Source organism: Pongo pygmaeus, chromosome 2 (assembly GCF_028885625.2).
Source record: "Pongo pygmaeus isolate AG05252 chromosome 2, NHGRI_mPonPyg2-v2.0_pri, whole genome shotgun sequence".
Lineage (NCBI taxonomy): Eukaryota > Metazoa > Chordata > Mammalia > Primates > Hominidae > Pongo > Pongo pygmaeus.
Window position 1 is genome coordinate 157,943,793 of NC_085930.1, and position 17,494 is coordinate 157,961,286.

Below are 17,494 nucleotides of genomic sequence, written 5' to 3' on the forward strand. Positions count from 1 at the left end.
TAAACAATTTTAAAAGATTGTACACTAAAGAAAATGTATCACATAGTGAAAGCAAGAGATAAGATAGTGCTTTAAGCAGACTTAACAGTTTTATGTGTCTTCATCATATTCTCAGCAGCCATGATGTTGCTTCTGCTTAGATTTGTGGCTTAGGTCATGCTAGACTCATGAAAGTCAAATGCAGAAAAGAGCCTGGACATAGGGACTTCTGCAGTCAAGGATCTTTTCCTTTTGATGGGACTTGCCTGTTCTTTGAACTTATTGCTCATTTGAGAATACTTGCAGAGTGAATTGGAAGCAGTTGGTTTATCATTACATGAAAATTACAATATTAAATGCAGTTAGCCTATGTAGTATTGTGAACTAATATTCCATAAAAATAGAGTGTACAGTTAATCACTGAAGAAAATAGTAAATGAAAATGATTTTATAGTTATTTTATATCCAATATTTACCATTTACAACTACCATTTATTAATGATGTCATTTTAAAATTCTTGTCCTTTGTTTTGCTTTTAGTTCTAGAAAAGATACCAGTGTTAAAATCAAAATACCTCCTGTAGCTGAGGCTGGGTGGAATTTGTATATTGTGAATACGATCTCACCAGTGCAACTGTACAAAGAGATGGTACTCTTTTCAAACTTCTGATTCTTGTTTGTAGATATTTAGAGTGAAATTAATGATCAGAAATTGATTCTAATTATCATACATTCAAGATGCCACAGCCATTCAGCTTCCTGGCTCTGTCTGACAGTGGAATGTGTATCTCTCTCTGCCTCCTCATTGTTACAGCTTCTGACATCCGAGGAACCAGTAGAAATTCCCTTCACTAGCATAAGACTACCTTATTCATACCTATTCTCCTAAGAAGATCGATTGGCCAATCTAAACATAGTCTTTGACCTTAATTTGAACTCTAGCAAAGATAGCTAAGAAATGGAGCAAATAAATAAATAAATAAATAAATAAATAAATAAATAAATAAATCTAGGATTATGTATCCCTGTCCCACTCTTCTTATTTAGAAATGTTAGCAGATTGTCCCAGGGCACCACAGCTACTGCAGCATTGTCCTGGGGGGAGGGACCCAGAGGGAGCATCCTTACTGATCTAAGAGTGACAGCTTCCTACTCATCCCTGGCAATTATTTTAACTCTTTATTTTGAAACAATTTCAAACTTACAGAAAAATTGCAAGAATAAGTATATTCTTCCCAACCCCTTGGGAGGCTGAGGCAGGTGGGTTGCTTGAGGCCAGGAGTTCGAGACTAGCCTGGGTAACATAGTGAGATCCCATCTGTACAAAAGATAAAAAAATTAGCCAGTTGTGGTGGCACATACCTGTAGTCCTAGCTACTTGGGAAGCTAAGATGGGAAGATCACTTGAGCCCAGGAGTTCAAGGCCACAATGAGCTATGGTCGTACCATTGCACTCCAGCTTGGGTGACACAGCAAGACCCTGACTGTTTTGACTCTTTTTTAAAAAAGAAGAATATTCTATATATTCCCGTTCCCCACACAGATTTCTCCACAGTCAACATTTTACCCTATTTGCTTCTCTCTCTCTCTCTCTTTTATGCACTCTGTGCTTTCTGTGCACACACACATACACTGTTTTCTGATTCTTCTTCGGGAGGTAAACTGCATACATCAGTCTTTTGCCCCTAAGTACTTCAGCGTATATTTTCTAAGAATAAGGATACTCTCTTGCATACCACAATACAGTAGTATGCTTTAATAAATTTAACATTGACACAGTGCTTTATCTGGTTTATTGTTCATAGTCTAATTTTGTCAACTGACCCAATGGCTTAATAGCATTTCCCTTTCTCCAGTTCAAGACCCAGTCTAGGATCAGGTAGTGTGTTTAACTATGATGTCTCTTTAGCCTCCTTTGAATCTGGAATATTTCTATAGCCTTTCATTATATTTTATGACATGAGCATTTTTGAAAAATATAGTTTTCCCCTCTACTTTTTTTTTGAGAGTATTCCTTATTTAGGGTTTGCTTTTTTTTTTAATCCTTAGATTCAGATTATGCATTTTCAGCCAGAATATTGCATAGATGATTTTTATGTTAAGGGTATCACATCTGGAGGCACATGCTGTTCATCTGCCCCTCTTTGGTGATGTTAATTTTTGAACATCATGTCAAGGTGTTGCCTGATTTGTCCCTGCCAATAATTTAATGCCAATTATTATATTAGCTGTGCCCTGTCTTTTCAGTCTTGCTTAATTGAAAGTCTTCATTTAGGTGATTTGACTGCTAGAGTCTGAATATATTGATTGAGTCAGATTAGCTAGTGATAATTTTCATGAGCCCTCTATGAGTTATGGAAATAGATGTAGTAGAGCCTAAACTTACCAATCAAAACTAAAATAAGGGAAGAATACTCAGTCTAAATTTGAGAAAGAATTAAATCACAATTTTTTTTTAAGTTTATTTCAAATATTAACATGTTCACTAGTCTTATCGAGATGAAATTGTTGCTAAGTTTACAGTATTATTAGTATTATAGGATTATTTGGACCTCTCTAATGATTAGAGCTGTTTAACAAGGTATTATTTATAATCATGTATGTATCAAACTGGCTCATAGATGGTGGGAAAAAAGCCCTTCAGCTAAGCCCTTGTCAGAATGGTAAATAACCATTTTGTTTACTTTTAGGGTTTAATATGTCCAAATGTTAACTTTACTGACAAAATATATAAATGTTTTTAAGAACTTAGGAACTTTTGAGAGTCTCTCTTCAGCAACATTAGTGTTTGTCTTTTTTGTTTAGATAGCCTATAGCAATACCTATAAGACTGTCAAAACCCAGAGCTGCATTCACCTTCTCAGTGAGGCTCATCTGTTAGTGCGAGCTGCCCTGATGGATGCCAGTCAGCTGGAACCTGGAGAGAAGGCAGAGCTTTTGGAAGCATTTAAGGAAAGCTGTGGCCACCTTGGGGACTGTTACAGCAGGTGGGTGACACCTCTTGGAACCTTGTTACAGAAGTCATCTTGAATTTTGGGTGCACTTGTTAGCTTTTCCATCTCTGGTAGTTACCTGATAAATGGGGAGGTGGTTCATTTATTCACTTCTTCCACAAGCATTTGTTGAGCACATACTCTGTTAGGTACTGTGCTAGGCTTAAACATACAAAAATGAATGTGACCCATTTCCTGCTCTCAAGGAGTCACAGTTTAGAAGATGAGCAGTAAGTCTCAAGTTTGTGATTTTCCCACCATTTAACTTAGGACTTTGACATTTTTCTCAGGCTTTGAAAATCCCTGACATTAAAAACATATATTTTGTTAGTAGACTTGGACATATTAAACCCTAAAAGTAAACAAAGTGGTTATTTTCCATTCTGACAAGGGCTTAGCTGACGGGCTTTTTTCCCACCATCTATGAGTCAGTTTAATACATACATGATTATAAATACTACCTTGTTAAACAGCTCTAATCATTAGAGAGGTATGACTAGTTTATTGTTTGCTAGCTTAAGGGAGAGCTGCCAGTTGGACAGTCTGTGATTTTGATCTTAGTAGTCAGTGCTTTTATGATGTCAGAAAGGGACACTGGTATGAATAATGTTTTTATTTTTGAGAGTAATGTTTACAAATTTTTTTGCATATGATTGTTTTCAGACTTACTTGATCCACATGAATGGTTAAAAATTAATAAAACAGACTTTTCCTCCTATGAACACCATTATTTTAGAGTCCGATCATGAATATTAGAATTAACTTAAATTGTTGTTTTTGTTTCTGTTATGAGCAGGCAAAAAGAAACTGCATTAATTAGAAATTTGTAAGATAAAACTTAAAGAGTTTGTTTCAGTTACTAATGGCAGTAGAAAGGCATTTTGGAATTTCTATCTTCTGGAAAGCCTGATATATTCTGTTATAGAATGTGTTAGATATCCAGATTTAAAAATTCCAAATTTGACTAGGCATGGTGGCTTACACCTGGAATCCCAGCACTTTGGGAGGCTGAGGTAGGATAATCACTTGAGGTCAGGAGTTTGAGATCAGTCTGGGCAACATAGTGAGACCCCATCTTTAAAAAAGTGACAAATTTGAGGTTTTTCATTTCCTTCCCTTTAGGCTTGACTCCCAGCATTCTCATCTCACCTTGCCATACTATAAGATGTCTGGTTTGTCTATGGCTGAAGTTCTGGCCCGAATGGACTGGACAGTAGAGGATGGATTACAGAAATACGAGAGGGGATTAATCTTTTACATTAATCATTCACTTTATGAAAACCTGGATGAAGAATTAAGTGAAGTGATTATAGTTTTATGTTTTATATCTAATATTTTTAACATTTCATTTCAATGGTTTATTTTATGTAGTACTGTTTAGAAATCAGATTCCAAATATTTTTCTTCTTTGATACTCTTTTTCTAAAAAAGTAATGTGACCTTTTCTTCATTAATGAAGCTAGAATTATAGCTTGGAAAAGAACTTATGGATAATCTTCTCATACTTTCTCATTATACAGACAGGGACATGTGGTCTGTTGTAGTCTCAACACCTGCCCAGTGACAGTAGCATGTCCTCAGTAGAGCTACACAGAATGCGGGCCTTGCCTTCCATCTTCTCATCTGCAGTCCTTCCCGCAACCCTAATTGTCCCTTACTCCTTGTGTCCTAAACTTCACTTGTAAAACTCTGACCTTAGGCCAGTGACCTAACGACATTATTAAGGATTATTTTTAGGGCTGGGCACAGTGGCTAATATCTGTAATTCCAACACTTTGGGAGGTTGAGGTGGGAGTATCACTTGAAGCCAGAAGTTTGAGACCAGCCTAGGCAATATAGCAAGATCCCATTTCTACAGAAAATTAAAAAATTAGCTGGGCTTGGTGGCATACACCTGTAGTTCCAGCTACTCAGGAGGCTGAGGCAGGAGGATCGCTTGAGCCCAGGAGTTTGCGGCTACAGTGAGCCACAATTATACCACTGCATTCCAGGCTGGGCAATACAGAAAAACACTGCCTTAGAGAGAGAGAGAAAAGAAAAGATAACCCCTCATGTATTTTATACATGGTTGGATGCAAATATGCCACATTAGAAATTGTGGTATCAAATATTTTAAGGTTTTGAAATGAAATGTTCTCATATAAATTACTTAATTGGGTATATTTTGAACTAAATAGTAGTTTTTATGATGGATTTATATTGTCATTCAATCAAATGTTTATTTTCTTCTTCTGAAGTGTTAAAATTAGAAACACTGGTCATAACCTGGTACATATTTTCATTGCTTTTTCTTCCTTATAATCAGCAAAGAGATCACTTCAGGTTATCTCAGGCCTCCCATGTATTAGTATCAGTTTTGTCTTTTTAAAATTAAAACATTATACTATAATTTTATCTTACTTGGAATGTTTGTGTCTTGGCTTTTTGCGCATATGTTTTGCTGATTTTGTTGCTTTCTTCTGGCTGACTGACCTTTTATTCCTTTTATTCCTTCATGCTCACCAAAGGAATTAGCAGCAAAAGTGGTTCAGATGTTTTATGTGGCTGAGCCAAAGCAAGTGCCCCATATTCTCTGTAGTCCTTCTATGAAGAATATTAATCCTTTAACTGCCATGAGCTATCTAAGGAAGCTGGATACTTCTGGGTTTTCATCGATCTTAGTGACATTGACCAAGGCAGCAGTGGCTCTGAAAATGGGAGATCTGGACATGCACAGAAATGAAATGAAAAGCCATTCAGAGGTATGGAGCCTTGCCCAGTGCTAACAGAAGGCTGAAATAGGACCTGGTATTCTTGAAGTGTTTAGCTGTCTTCTGGCTTCTTTCTGGCTCATATATTCTTGGTTGTAATGGAAAACAGACAATATTAGAAACAAAGTGATCCAAATGGGACTTCAGATCTGGCAAATGAAAAATAAATAAGACTGATAAATGACAGCAGTGGATATCCAAAGACTTCAACTTAGTGTCAAGTGTGTTCAGAGCACTGAGCTTGGTACTGAAGAACAGGCTCTGCTCTGAGGGGATGATGTGATCTGGCATGAGGGATATGATGTGTGCACTGGAAAAGCACAGAGTAATATGTATTTAAGAACAGCAAAGGGGATATTAGCCATGAGCTTTAGGAGTCTAGTAGTTGCAGAAATAGCCCCCACTTGGGAAAATCCCAGATAACTTTATGGAGGATTGGACATTTGAATGGTGTACCAAGAAACACAGACTTTCCCTTGTAAAAGAGGTCATTTAGGGACACTACCAAAGGTGTTAATCATTTAAGGGAAGAAAATAAGAAGTAGTGTAATTGAACACTTATTATTTACCAGGCCTATTCTAAGCTCCTTGCATATATTATTTAATTCTTAATAATGCTATAAGGTAGGAGTATTATACAAATGAGGGAATTAAGACACAGAGAGGTTAAGTAACTCATCAGGGTCACACAGCTGTTAAGTGGTAGAACCAGAATTGAACCGGGCAGCCTGACTTCAGAAAACTGTGCTCCTGCACTGTTTTCTTGCCAGACTGGCCAAAGCCCACAGTATGACTTGGGTTGCTAAAAAAGGAAGAACGTAAGTGCTTTATCACTGTACAAATGACATGCTTTGTTATGATGAGGAGAGCAAGTCAACATCGGGATGTCTTCCGTTTTGAAGAGTAGAATTCTAGAAAAATGAATTTTCTCTTCATAATTTCAAAAAAACTTAAGATATATTAGTTATCACTTGGTATTTATGGGAGATTGGTTTCAGAACCTTCTACAGTTACCAAAATCCACAGAAGCTAAAGTTGCTATGTAAAGTGGCATAGTATTTGCATATAACCTATCTACTTTCTCCAATATACTTCAAATCATCTCTATATTACTTATAATACCTAATATAATGTCAGCTGCTATGTACATAGTTGTTAATACTGCATTGTTTAGGGAATAATAATTAAAAAAAAATCTGTACATGTTCAGAACAGAGGCAGTTTCCCACCCCACCCCACCCCCCTTTTTTTTTTTTTTTTGAGAGCCTCATTCTGTAGCCCAGGCTGGAGTGCGGTGGCGCAATCTCAGCTTACTGCAACCTCCACCTCCCAGGTTCAAACGATTCTCCTGCCTCAGCCTCCCAAGTAGCTGGGATTACAGGTGTGCACCACCATGCTTGACTAATTTTTGTATTTTTAGTAGAGATGGGGTTTTACCGTGTTGGCCAGGCTGGTCTCGAACTCCTGACCTCAAGTGATCTGCCCTCCTCGGCCTTCCAAAGTGCTGGGATTACAGGTGTGAGCTACTGCGCTCAGCCATCCCGAATATTTTTGATCTGTGGTTGGTTGAATCCATGGATGTGGAACCCACGAATACAGAAAATTGACTGCATTTTCAAATCAAGTAGATTTAAATATAAAGCTCTGTACAAAAAATAGGACACCTTGACGCTTAGTTAGTTAAATGTTAGTAACTTCTGTAAGACAGTCAGTGGTGTCCTTCTTTGGGTAAGATCTAGCCTTTATAGTCAAAGAAAAACCTGTGATTAAATTATTAATAGCTTAACCATGCATTGTGAATGCACTAGCATGTTTAGTATTTCTAAGATGGACAATCTAAATACAAGGTACCTTTTGTTCCTAAATTTCTTTCTTATCTGAAGATGAAGTTGGTATGTGGCTTCATTCTGGAACCTCGGCTGTTGGTTCAACAAAGAAAGGGACAGATTGTTCCAACCGAGCTTGCACTTCACTTGAAGGAGACTCAGCCTGGATTGCTTGTGGCTTCAGTTCTGGGCTTGCAGAAGAACAATAAAATTGGAATTGAAGAAGCAGATTCCTTTTTTAAGGTTTGTCACTTTGAAAATGTGATTTTTCTGGATGGCCTCATTAAGTTGGTGGTGGGGAGGGACAGAATAAGAGAAGTGAGTTTTTCATTTGTTTGTTTATTGAAAAAACAGACATACATAATCAGTTTATAAGATAAAAGTACTAATTAAAAGACTATATCTGAAGAAACTTTATTTGTACAATCTAGAATCTGTTTCCTTTTAAAAATGTCTAAATTTGCTTTTGCCATGGCGCTAATGCTAATGGTAAATTATTAATTGCATGGCCCATGTGATGCTGTGATACTCAGCCCAGCTGTCGCTTTATCAGTGCTATATTTATCTGGAATATAGAGGCTTCTTTTACTGTTTTCAAGGTGCTTTGTGCTAAGGATGAAGATACAATTCCTCAGCTCTTGGTAGACTTTTGGGAAGCTCAGCTAGTGGCATGTCTCCCAGACGTGGTACTTCAGGAACTCTTTTTCAAACTCACATCACAGTACATCTGGAGATTGTCTAAGAGGCAGCCTCCTGACACCACACCATTGCGAACATCGGAGGATCTGGTAAGATAATGGAATAATACCTTAAATTTAACTCATGCATTGCCCATTACAAAAACATACCTTCTTATTTTTAATAACTTATTATAAAATCTAACCTAGTTTTCTATTACCAGGTATCTTATTTATGCAGGAGTTAAAAATACACTTAAAATTTGTCTATAACTGAAGTGGCCTACATTTTAAATAATTTTGTACTCTAAAGAATGTCCTCTACTTATTAATGTCCCTCACTTACTTGCAGTGGTAGCTCAGTTGCCAAAGCATGGAGAAAGGGACTTCTTCCAGAACATCACCTCATCTGTCCTTCCTCAGCAGAGGATCATTAAGTGGAACATAAGAGAGAAGACATCTGCAGACCTCCTTGGTGGGAGAGGAACTGCAGAAGGCTGTAGGAGGGAGACTTCCTTAGTGGGCCCCCATTTCCTGTCTGTTGCACATACAGGAGCTGTTCTGTGGCACTTGAGGCAGCCAGTAACAACTCTTTCTACCCTTCTTGCTACCGTTCTTGCTCCTAGCCCATTTCTGTCCCAGCTCATTAGCCATGGCTAATGGAGGGTTAAGTGGAAAAGTTACCAACTTCTTGAATAAGCAGGGCTTCTTGGGAATTGTCTTGAGAATTTATGAAAGGTATTTTGCCTTCTAAAGAAAGTAGTATTAATAAAAATTATTTCCAATATTCTTTTTAGGTATAATTAGCTTAAATGCAGTATTGCTCTTTTTGCTAGAAAGTGCCTCTTTGGAGTATTTACATTTTAAAATATAAGGAAATATTTAGTGTAGAAGCAAGCAAGACCGAAATATTTTCCAGGGGAAAAATTCTTAAAAACTTCCCTTCCCATTCCCAGGAAAGTGTATACCTAATTCTATGACATGGCAGAGAATTAATGATTGCTTTGCTCTTTGTGGAATGGATAAGCAAGTTTTTGTTGTTATATTTTGTTTATGAGAAATTCTTTTGTGTTTTAGATAAATGCCTGTAGTCATTATGGCTTAATTCATCCATGGGTTCACGTCTTAATATCATCTGATTCTTTAGCTGATAAAAATTATACAGAAGATCTTTCAAAATTACAGGTAAGTAAAAATACCTACTTTTCTTATGAAAATGCATATTATAATATAGTATAAGATTAAATTTGCTGAGACCCCAGGTGTCCTGTTAATCTAGAATGTAGAATTTTGAGGGACAAAATCCATAGTTAGGCATACTCAGGAGACTTGGAGGGAATGCCTGCCTCTGCCTGAAACTGATGATGGATGGAACACCTGTGCTGAGCGGCTGGTTTCGTTGCAGGTGGATGAACGAACTTCACCAAGTCTCCTGGCTGATTTCCTCATCTTCAGGATGGGCTTGAAAACACTTTGTGAAATGAAAGTGTGGCAAATGTTTAGTGGTGTTTTTATTGATGTAGTTTGTTTTTGTTAGTGTTGACTTACACATTTTAGGCCTCTAACCCAAGCCAGGCACTGCTCTTTCTCTTATAAGAAACAGGTCAAAGTAGTTAGTTTATCCAGCTCCTGAAAAGGATTTTTCAGAAATGAGGGGGATGATTAGAGAATGTGGATCATCCTTTAATAATTCTGACTGCAACAGTGTTTTGGCTGGCAGTGAGAATTAAAGTCCACATTTGACTTGGAGCATCAGGCTGGGCCACATGAGCATATGATTTTATTTAATGTAGTTCAGTGGCCCAAAGAACGAATATAATTCCCACGTCTGTTTTCTTTGGTCTTCCCAGTGTAGGTGCTAACATACAAAACTTAAGATTTCCTATTAAGAATTCTGAGTTTCAAGTCACTCTTGAAAAATTTAGCAGCTCCGTTAACCCAAGGCCCTCATTGCTTCTGACCTGAGGGTTGGGACTGACCCGCAGCCCCTCCTTGGGCAGTGCTCACACTGTCCTCCCGCAGAGTTATCATCTTTGTGGCATCCTGACCCAAATGCCGAGTGTCTGTTTTCCTTATCCCAGCTGCCTTCATGCATCTTCATCATTTGATTGGCCTCTTTAGGCTTTGGAATTTGCAATACCTCATTTACACTATGGGAACTGGTATAAGTGTAGTTGTTACTTAATGTCAAATTGGGAATGGGGCTTAGAGGAGGGAAGCTGAAGAGGCCATATTGCTTAGACTCAGCCTTCAGGTGGGGCTGTGGTGTTCCCAGAGATGGCATTATTTATGTGCTTCTTTAAAAAATAACCAAAGAAGATTCTTCTTGTCTCTTGTCTCTAGTACCATTGTGATACAAAGGCTTCTGAGGGGCTAGCCTCAGATTTTGTTCATTTCACGAATATTGCTTGAGCATGTGCTGTAGATGTTATGGGGAGCACTGGACAAGACAGATGGAGCTTTGCCTTCCTAGATCGTACACACTAATTACATATTTAAAATTGTAATTGGAATAAGTGCTATTAAATTTCCCCTGATAAAGCTTTAAAGCATATTTATAATCATTGCTTGAAAAAGTGTAATTCAGTGATCTTTTAAAATTTGTTTTAAAATATTTTAAAAGGAAAATGTTTGCTATTAAAGGAGGAAAATTTTTGCTATTAAAGGAGCAAAATCTTTGCTGTTGAAGGAGAAACATAGTCTGCCTAAACTTTTATAATTTTTTTTTTTTAAAGAGACAGAGTCTCACTCTATTGCCCAGATGGGAGTGCAGTAGCAATCATGGCTCACTGTAACCTCCAACTCCTGGGCTCAAGCAAGCCTCCCACCTCGGGTTCCCAAAGTTCTGGGATTACAGGTGTGAGTCACTGCACCTGGCCTTACTTTCAAACTTCTTGATTACATGGATAAAACTAAGTAAAAGTTCATGGGTAGTTGAAGTTATGACTACTTTCATTTCAGTCATAATTTGGTACACATGCCCTGCTCCTTCCTACTGCCCCCACTCCCTTCCCCATTATCTGGATTAGTCAAGAGTTAAATATAGAGGTAATCTCTTTTCTTCCATGTTGGGAGACCCTTTGAGTGAGAGATTATCAACCTTATTTCATCTCTGCTATCTGATTGTCAGGAAATTATTCACATGAATAATTTATTAAACTTGCAGGAAGAAAAGGGACCAACCTTATTCTCCTGGTCATTCCTTGGTAGATATTTGGAATAAAATAATCACACTGACTGTGATTGGGTAGATCACATTCCATATTCTCCTGTGAGTCTCAGAAGATGCTGTAGCAAAAAGGGTACAGGGACAAGAAAATTAGGACGTGACTATCTCATCTTTATCCTGGAGAAAGGGAAAGTGGAGATTATTTTGGTGGTAGAATCAACAGTAGTATTATTTATAGTTTAATTGCTTAAAGTAAATATTGGTAAAGTTGTAAATTCTGAGATAATACTGCCCCCTGTTATTCATCTTGTGACAAAGTGGTATTGATAACAATGATTAGTTCTAAACAATCACTTTAGTCTTATTAAGTGTTAAATTTTATTTTTGCATATGTATGTAGCACATGCTTATAGAAAATTTGGAAAATACAGGAAGAGGTGTAAAGAAAACAGAGAGTAGGCTTTGTTGTCCCATGCTGTGTGCTGTTTCAAATTGCCATGCTCTTCCGACAGTATTTCCGTATGTGCATTTACCTATGTAGATTTTATAAAACTGATCATGTTCAGAATATAATTTTGTATTGAAATTTTTTTACTTATTTTATCATAAACTTTTTTTATTAACTAGCCTTTGAAAACATAGTTTTGATGGCTGTGTAATGTTCCATTATCTGAGTGTGCCTTATGTATTTACTCATCCTTTGTTGTTAAACATGTAGATTACTTCTAAATTTTCAATATTGCGAATACTCTTGCAGTGAACATCATTGGACATAAATCTTTAACCACAATGTTCATTATTCCCTTAGGATAGAGTCCTAAAGAATGCCCATTGGTTTTAATTTGCAGTCCACACAAAGCAAATAAAATCATGTTATTTAAAAATGATTGCTTTCTATTAAAGAGATCTTTAAACTACAGCTAGTTTCAAGATTATATTATACTTAGATTTATTAAATAAGGACCACATGCATGTGCTCTAATATGGCATTCTTTCGATTTTATTTTTGGCAAGTGAGGTTTAGTCTTAAGAAATTGAATTCTGTATGTTGTGTTTTAGTTTTTGAGGTGCCTCATTTCATAACATTTCACTTTTCTGTTCATAGTCTCTTATATGTGGTCCTTCATTTGACATAGCTTCCATTATTCCGTTCTTGGAGCCACTTTCAGAAGACACTATTGCTGGCCTCAGTGTCCATGTTCTGTGTCGTACACGCTTGAAAGAGTATGAACAGTGCTTAGACATATTGTTAGAGAGATGCCCGGAGGCAGTCATTCCATATGCTAATCATGAACTGAAAGAAGAGAACCGGGTATGCTTTTTCAGATTATGTTTTTACGCTTGATCAGTGATAATCAGATTTGATAACCTCATTTCCTTTGCTGCAAAATGGGGACAATTTATGCTAATCCAACCTCATAAGTCTGTGTGGGTCCATTGAGCATATATGTTTAATATGTTACGTGTTTTGAGTACTATTAAATGCTGTTAAAATATGTGGAGATGGTATATTATCATCATTAAACATCTTTTGTTTGGAGATGAAGTAGTTGATTACCTGAAGATTTGGGAACAGTGTATGATGGGAAAATATTTTCTCTGCCATACGGTTTTTAGTTTAGAAATTAGAAGAATTTTGGACCTTAGTTCTGTTTTTTCTTCATTCCTTCCTTCTTGCCACATAAGAGATGATAATGGGATATGTCTGTTACTTCTTGAAAATAGCCATGTACATATGTACAATATATGTATTACTGGGTTTTCAAGTTACAAACCTGACTTTTATGTTACAGTTAAGGCAGAAGACTGGCTGCTGATATAACTTATGTTATAACAAAGTTAGCTGCCTTAGACAAAATGATGTATTTTTGCTCCGTGCTTTCCTGCACAATCTTTTTATTCTCCTTTGAAATCTGAGAATAAAATGCATCAAACTAAAATTTATTCATTTTTTCCTAAGATAGACTCTGTGGTGGAAAAAACTGCTGCCTGAACTTTGTCAGAGAATAAAATGTGGTGGAGAGAAATATCAACTCTACCTGTCATCATTAAAAGGTAAAATGATTTTTTTTTTTGCTTGATTATAAACTTAAGAGTTTCAGTTTTAAATTTGGTGAAGCCTTCTTTCTCAAGTATTTTCATATGATTCTCAAGTGAGCCCAAGAGCCTTTCAGAACCATCTGGGGAGCTTATTTTCAGCATTCACATACCCTCCCCTTGACATTTGATATTGATTTATCTCCTAGTCACAGAACTGATGTTCTTTTAACTTAATCCTTTCAAACACTTAACAAATTATCACAGTCATAGAAAATGATAGCAGCAATGTTTTAAAATGTGAGTAGTCATTAAGGCAATTATATCTTTTATCAATGATCAGAGTACTTAATTTACTTCATGTAGGAAGTTAAGATCATTACTATTAAACATAATTATAAGCAAGTATTGATGAATAACAACCTCAAGGATTTAAAAGTTGAGTATCTAAATTGTACCGTATTTTACAGCATAGTAGTTATTTGAATTTTCGTAATTCATAATCATAAATCTTGGTAGATATGTAATATGTTTCTATACTGCTGTGTGTTAATATAATTAGTTGTTTTCCTGATGACAAAGGGTATGGGTATATCAATTGCAGAGCACATAAAATATTAGAAATTGACAGTGTTGAAATTGTGTTTTCCAGCCAAGACAGTTGATTTTTAAAATGTAAGGCCGAGTCAGTGGCCACTGGAGATTATTTTTCTGAAGATCCCCCTTTAATTAAAGCTGTATGCTTGTGATGGGGAAGGGAAAGGGGTGACTTTATTCTCTGTCTTACCCATCTCCCTGATTGCTTTAGGTTTTCAGAAGATGGAAGTGTCAGGTGTCTGATTGCTTTGCCCCACTTGCATACACTTTACATAATTTATCACTGACTGTTTGTGTTAGTGGAGCACTTTCCAGTACAGACATCCCGCATCTTTACACCTCAGCATCATCATTATCTTAATCAGAAGACTCTTTCTTCATCCTTTTCTGATCCACATCCACACACTCCACCCCAACTCACCCATAATCATTCCTCCAAATGTTGCATTTTTCTCTGTCTTCAAAATATATTTGTGTGCATACGTGTGTGTGTGTATGGCTAATGAGACTAAGTGCCATGTGTGATTTACCTTTATTAGACTGTAATACCTCAAGAGCTGGCATAGTGTTTTATTCATTTTTCATGTTACACGTTCCTCACCAGCAACATGCCTCTCCTATAGGAAGCATTCTGTAACTGTTCATTGATTAGAAAGGGAGACAGCTGAAGAACTTTAGGTTCGTTTCACAGAAGGGTGTTTTCTTAACAGTTGTACACTGAAAAGAGCCTTGTATTGGGATCTGGAGAATTGGAACTGAGTTCCAGGTTTGCTACTTACTAAGTGTCCTAGAGCAACCCAGTTTTCTAATGTCGTGAGACTAAATGAGAAGTTCAGGACTGAATCAAAAGTTAAATGTTAGGCAAAATTGCAAGAGGGTGAGGTTGGAGATGAAGCTCAGGGACTTACATGCTTAGGAGTTTGGATTTCTTATCTCTCTAATACAGCGTTTCTCAACCTTGGCACTGTTGACATTTTAGACCAGATAATTGTCCATGTGCGTGGGGGTTTCCCCTGTGCATTTTAGGATATTAAACAGTATCCCTGGTCTCTACTCATTAGATGCCAATACTACTGCCCCAGAGTTATAACAAACAAAAATGTCTCCAGATGTTGCCAGATGTCCCCTGTGGGACAAAATTTTCCTGGTTGACAACTGCCACACTAATGCCTAACCATTAAAACAGGGGTTAGTGGATGGGTTGTTTGTTTTAAGGAAATATTCAATACTGTTTTTGTAATGAACCATGTTTATTTTTAAAAATTCTGGTACTGTGGTAAATTACAAAAATTAAATTTAAAAATCATTTAAAATCCCACCATCCAGAAATTTTCAACCTTTGACAAATATTTTCTAGACATGCTGGAGGATTTTAAGGGTACAGGTTTACATTTAGATATATCATTTATATGTAACTTGTAGATTTAGGAAGCTGGTGAGTGGAGTAGAGCAAGTAATGTTAACCTTCTCTTAGCCTCAATTTTCCCAACCCTAAATCAGGCCTAATACCCATTAGTTTACCCTGTTTGGGATGGGGCTTGGATTAAATAAAAACCTCAAAGGATTCTAGAAGGAATTAAAGAGAAGTTATACATGAAAGTACTTTATTAATTTTTAAAGTACTCTATGAATTTAAGATATTGTCCTTGTTCTTGGAGTGATAACCTGTATTAGCCCCTCCTTATTTGGGAGAAGAGGAGAATTGGGAAGTGGTGAGATTTTTGTTGACTCTGTAACAACTCCACACTAGCTCTCCAACTCAGTTTTTTTGTTTCTGAGATACTACTTACCAGCTCTACATTTAGGTAAGTAAACTGCTTTGATAGGAAAACATCAATAATTCATATTTTTCACATACATTTTGTAAGCTAGTTAGTAGTTGCTGTTTATTAAGGTGTGATTTTATGTCAGATGTGCATCATTGTATTTTAGCTTAATTTTCACATGAACTGTGGAAGCTAGCAGACAGTACCACTACATCATAAATGAGGAACCTAGGACTTGGAAGATTAAATGACTTTCTTAAAGCCACTCAGTGAGTAGGTGGAAGAGTCTGGATCTCTTCCCAAGTCTGTCTGGATTCCAGAACTAGGAATCTTTTCTATAAACCATTGCTGCTTTATTCATTAACTCTTTAGCAACAAAGGCAGTTCATTCTTTTGTGTAAAGAAAAATTTAGGTTGCTGTATATTGGACAGATGACTTTGGAATGGATCTTATCTTTCACTTACTCTGCAAATAGAGTAAGCAATGGGCATGCAACGATCACACAGAGAATGGCACCGACATGTGGATAGAAGATGTAAGACCAAGTGGATGTTTATTGGGAACACTGTTCATAACTGTCACCCTTCTATTCCAGGAGAGGGCAGCATGTATCTGTTAAGAAGCTGTAGAATCATAAAGTTGCATTTTTTTTTAAATGTATGTTACATTCCTTAATATTAAAAATGTTCACTGGGGCCAGGCGCGGTGGCTCACACCTGTAATCCCAGCGCTTTGGGAGGCCAAGGCTGGCGGATCATGAGGTCAAGAAATCGAGACCATCCTGGCCAACATGGTGAAACCCTGTCTCTACTAAAAATACAAAAATTAGCTGGGCGTGGTGGTGCGCACCTGTAGTCCCAGCTACTTGGGAGGCTGAGGCAGGAGAATCTCTTGGACCCAGGAGGTAGAGGTTGCAGTGAGCTGAGATCACGCCACTGCACTCCAGCGTGGTGACAGAGCGAGACTCCGTCGCAAAAAAAAAAAAAAAAAAAAAAAAAAAAAAAAAAATGTTCATTAGAACGCCATTGCAGTTTGGGGGAAAAAGAAGTAAATGGTCGTGAAAACAGATTTGTGCTTATTAACAACATGAAATGTTACATTAGGAACTAATATGGGAAAACATTGGTGTTTCTTATCAAACAATCTTTATAAATTAGCTTTAGTATAGACTTAGCATTAAAAAGAATATTCAAATGATTGTACTTTAGAGGATAGTAGAAATCAATTGCAAAATAATACAGTAATTCAGCAATGAAATAATAAATCCAAATTTCATGTGGTTGATATAAAATAAACTTCAAAGGAGTCTAGTAAGGAAAAATAAGTTACAACCGTAAAGAAGCCTATGGATTTAAGAGATTGATTTTTTTTCTTTGAAGTTATAACATTTTGTTACCTGAACTGGCTTCTTTTTTTTTTTTTTCCTGAGATGGAGTCTTGCTCTGTCGCCCAGGCTGGAATGCAGTGATGCAATCTCCGCTCACTGCAACTTCTGGCTCACGGGTTCAAGCAATTCTCCCACCTTAGCCTCCTGAGTAGCTAGGATTACAGGTGTGTGCCACCATGCCCGGCTAATTTTTTTGTATTTTTAGTAGAGACAGGGTTTCACCATGTTGGCCAGGCTGGTCTCAAACTCCTGACCTCATGATCTGCCCACCTCGGCCTCCCAAAGTGCTGGGATTACAGGCATGAGCCACCA

At 37.0% G+C, this 17,494-nt stretch overlaps 2 protein-coding genes across 7 annotated transcripts in view; one reads left to right on the forward strand and one right to left on the reverse strand.

The window, feature by feature from the left end:
* The window catches only part of HPS3 (HPS3 biogenesis of lysosomal organelles complex 2 subunit 1), a 41,658-nt gene that overhangs the window by 23,225 nt on the left and 939 nt on the right, over positions 1-17,494 (forward strand). The window contains exons 8-16 of one of the 6 annotated variants that reach the window (XR_008501536.2): positions 520-628; positions 2,785-2,966; positions 4,095-4,275; positions 5,480-5,713; positions 7,606-7,791; positions 8,148-8,336; positions 9,303-9,410; positions 12,500-12,706; positions 13,355-13,449. Coding sequence is in view for 2 of the 6 variants with exons in the window: in XM_054481111.2 (XP_054337086.1) it covers positions 520-628; positions 2,785-2,966; positions 4,095-4,275; positions 5,480-5,713; positions 7,606-7,791; positions 8,148-8,336; positions 9,303-9,410; positions 12,500-12,706; positions 13,359-13,449 (1,487 nt within the window). In the remaining 4 variants the exon portion in view is untranslated. Of the gene's footprint in view, positions 1-519; positions 629-2,784; positions 2,967-4,094; positions 4,276-5,479; positions 5,714-7,605; positions 7,792-8,147; positions 8,337-9,302; positions 9,411-12,499; positions 12,707-13,354; positions 13,450-17,494 lie in introns of those variants that run through there. The other 5 variants (XR_008501538.2, XR_008501537.2, XM_054481111.2 and 2 more) reach the window with 5 other exon arrangements.
* CP (ceruloplasmin) overlaps positions 7,872-17,494 on the reverse strand; it is a 59,240-nt gene continuing 49,617 nt past the window's right edge. The window contains exons 19-20 of the mRNA XM_054481108.2: positions 11,409-11,513; positions 7,872-8,333 (exon numbers count right to left, since the gene is read on the reverse strand). Coding sequence (XP_054337083.1) covers positions 11,422-11,513 — 92 coding nt within the window. The 3' untranslated portion in view covers positions 7,872-8,333; positions 11,409-11,421. The remainder of the gene's footprint in view (positions 8,334-11,408; positions 11,514-17,494) is intronic.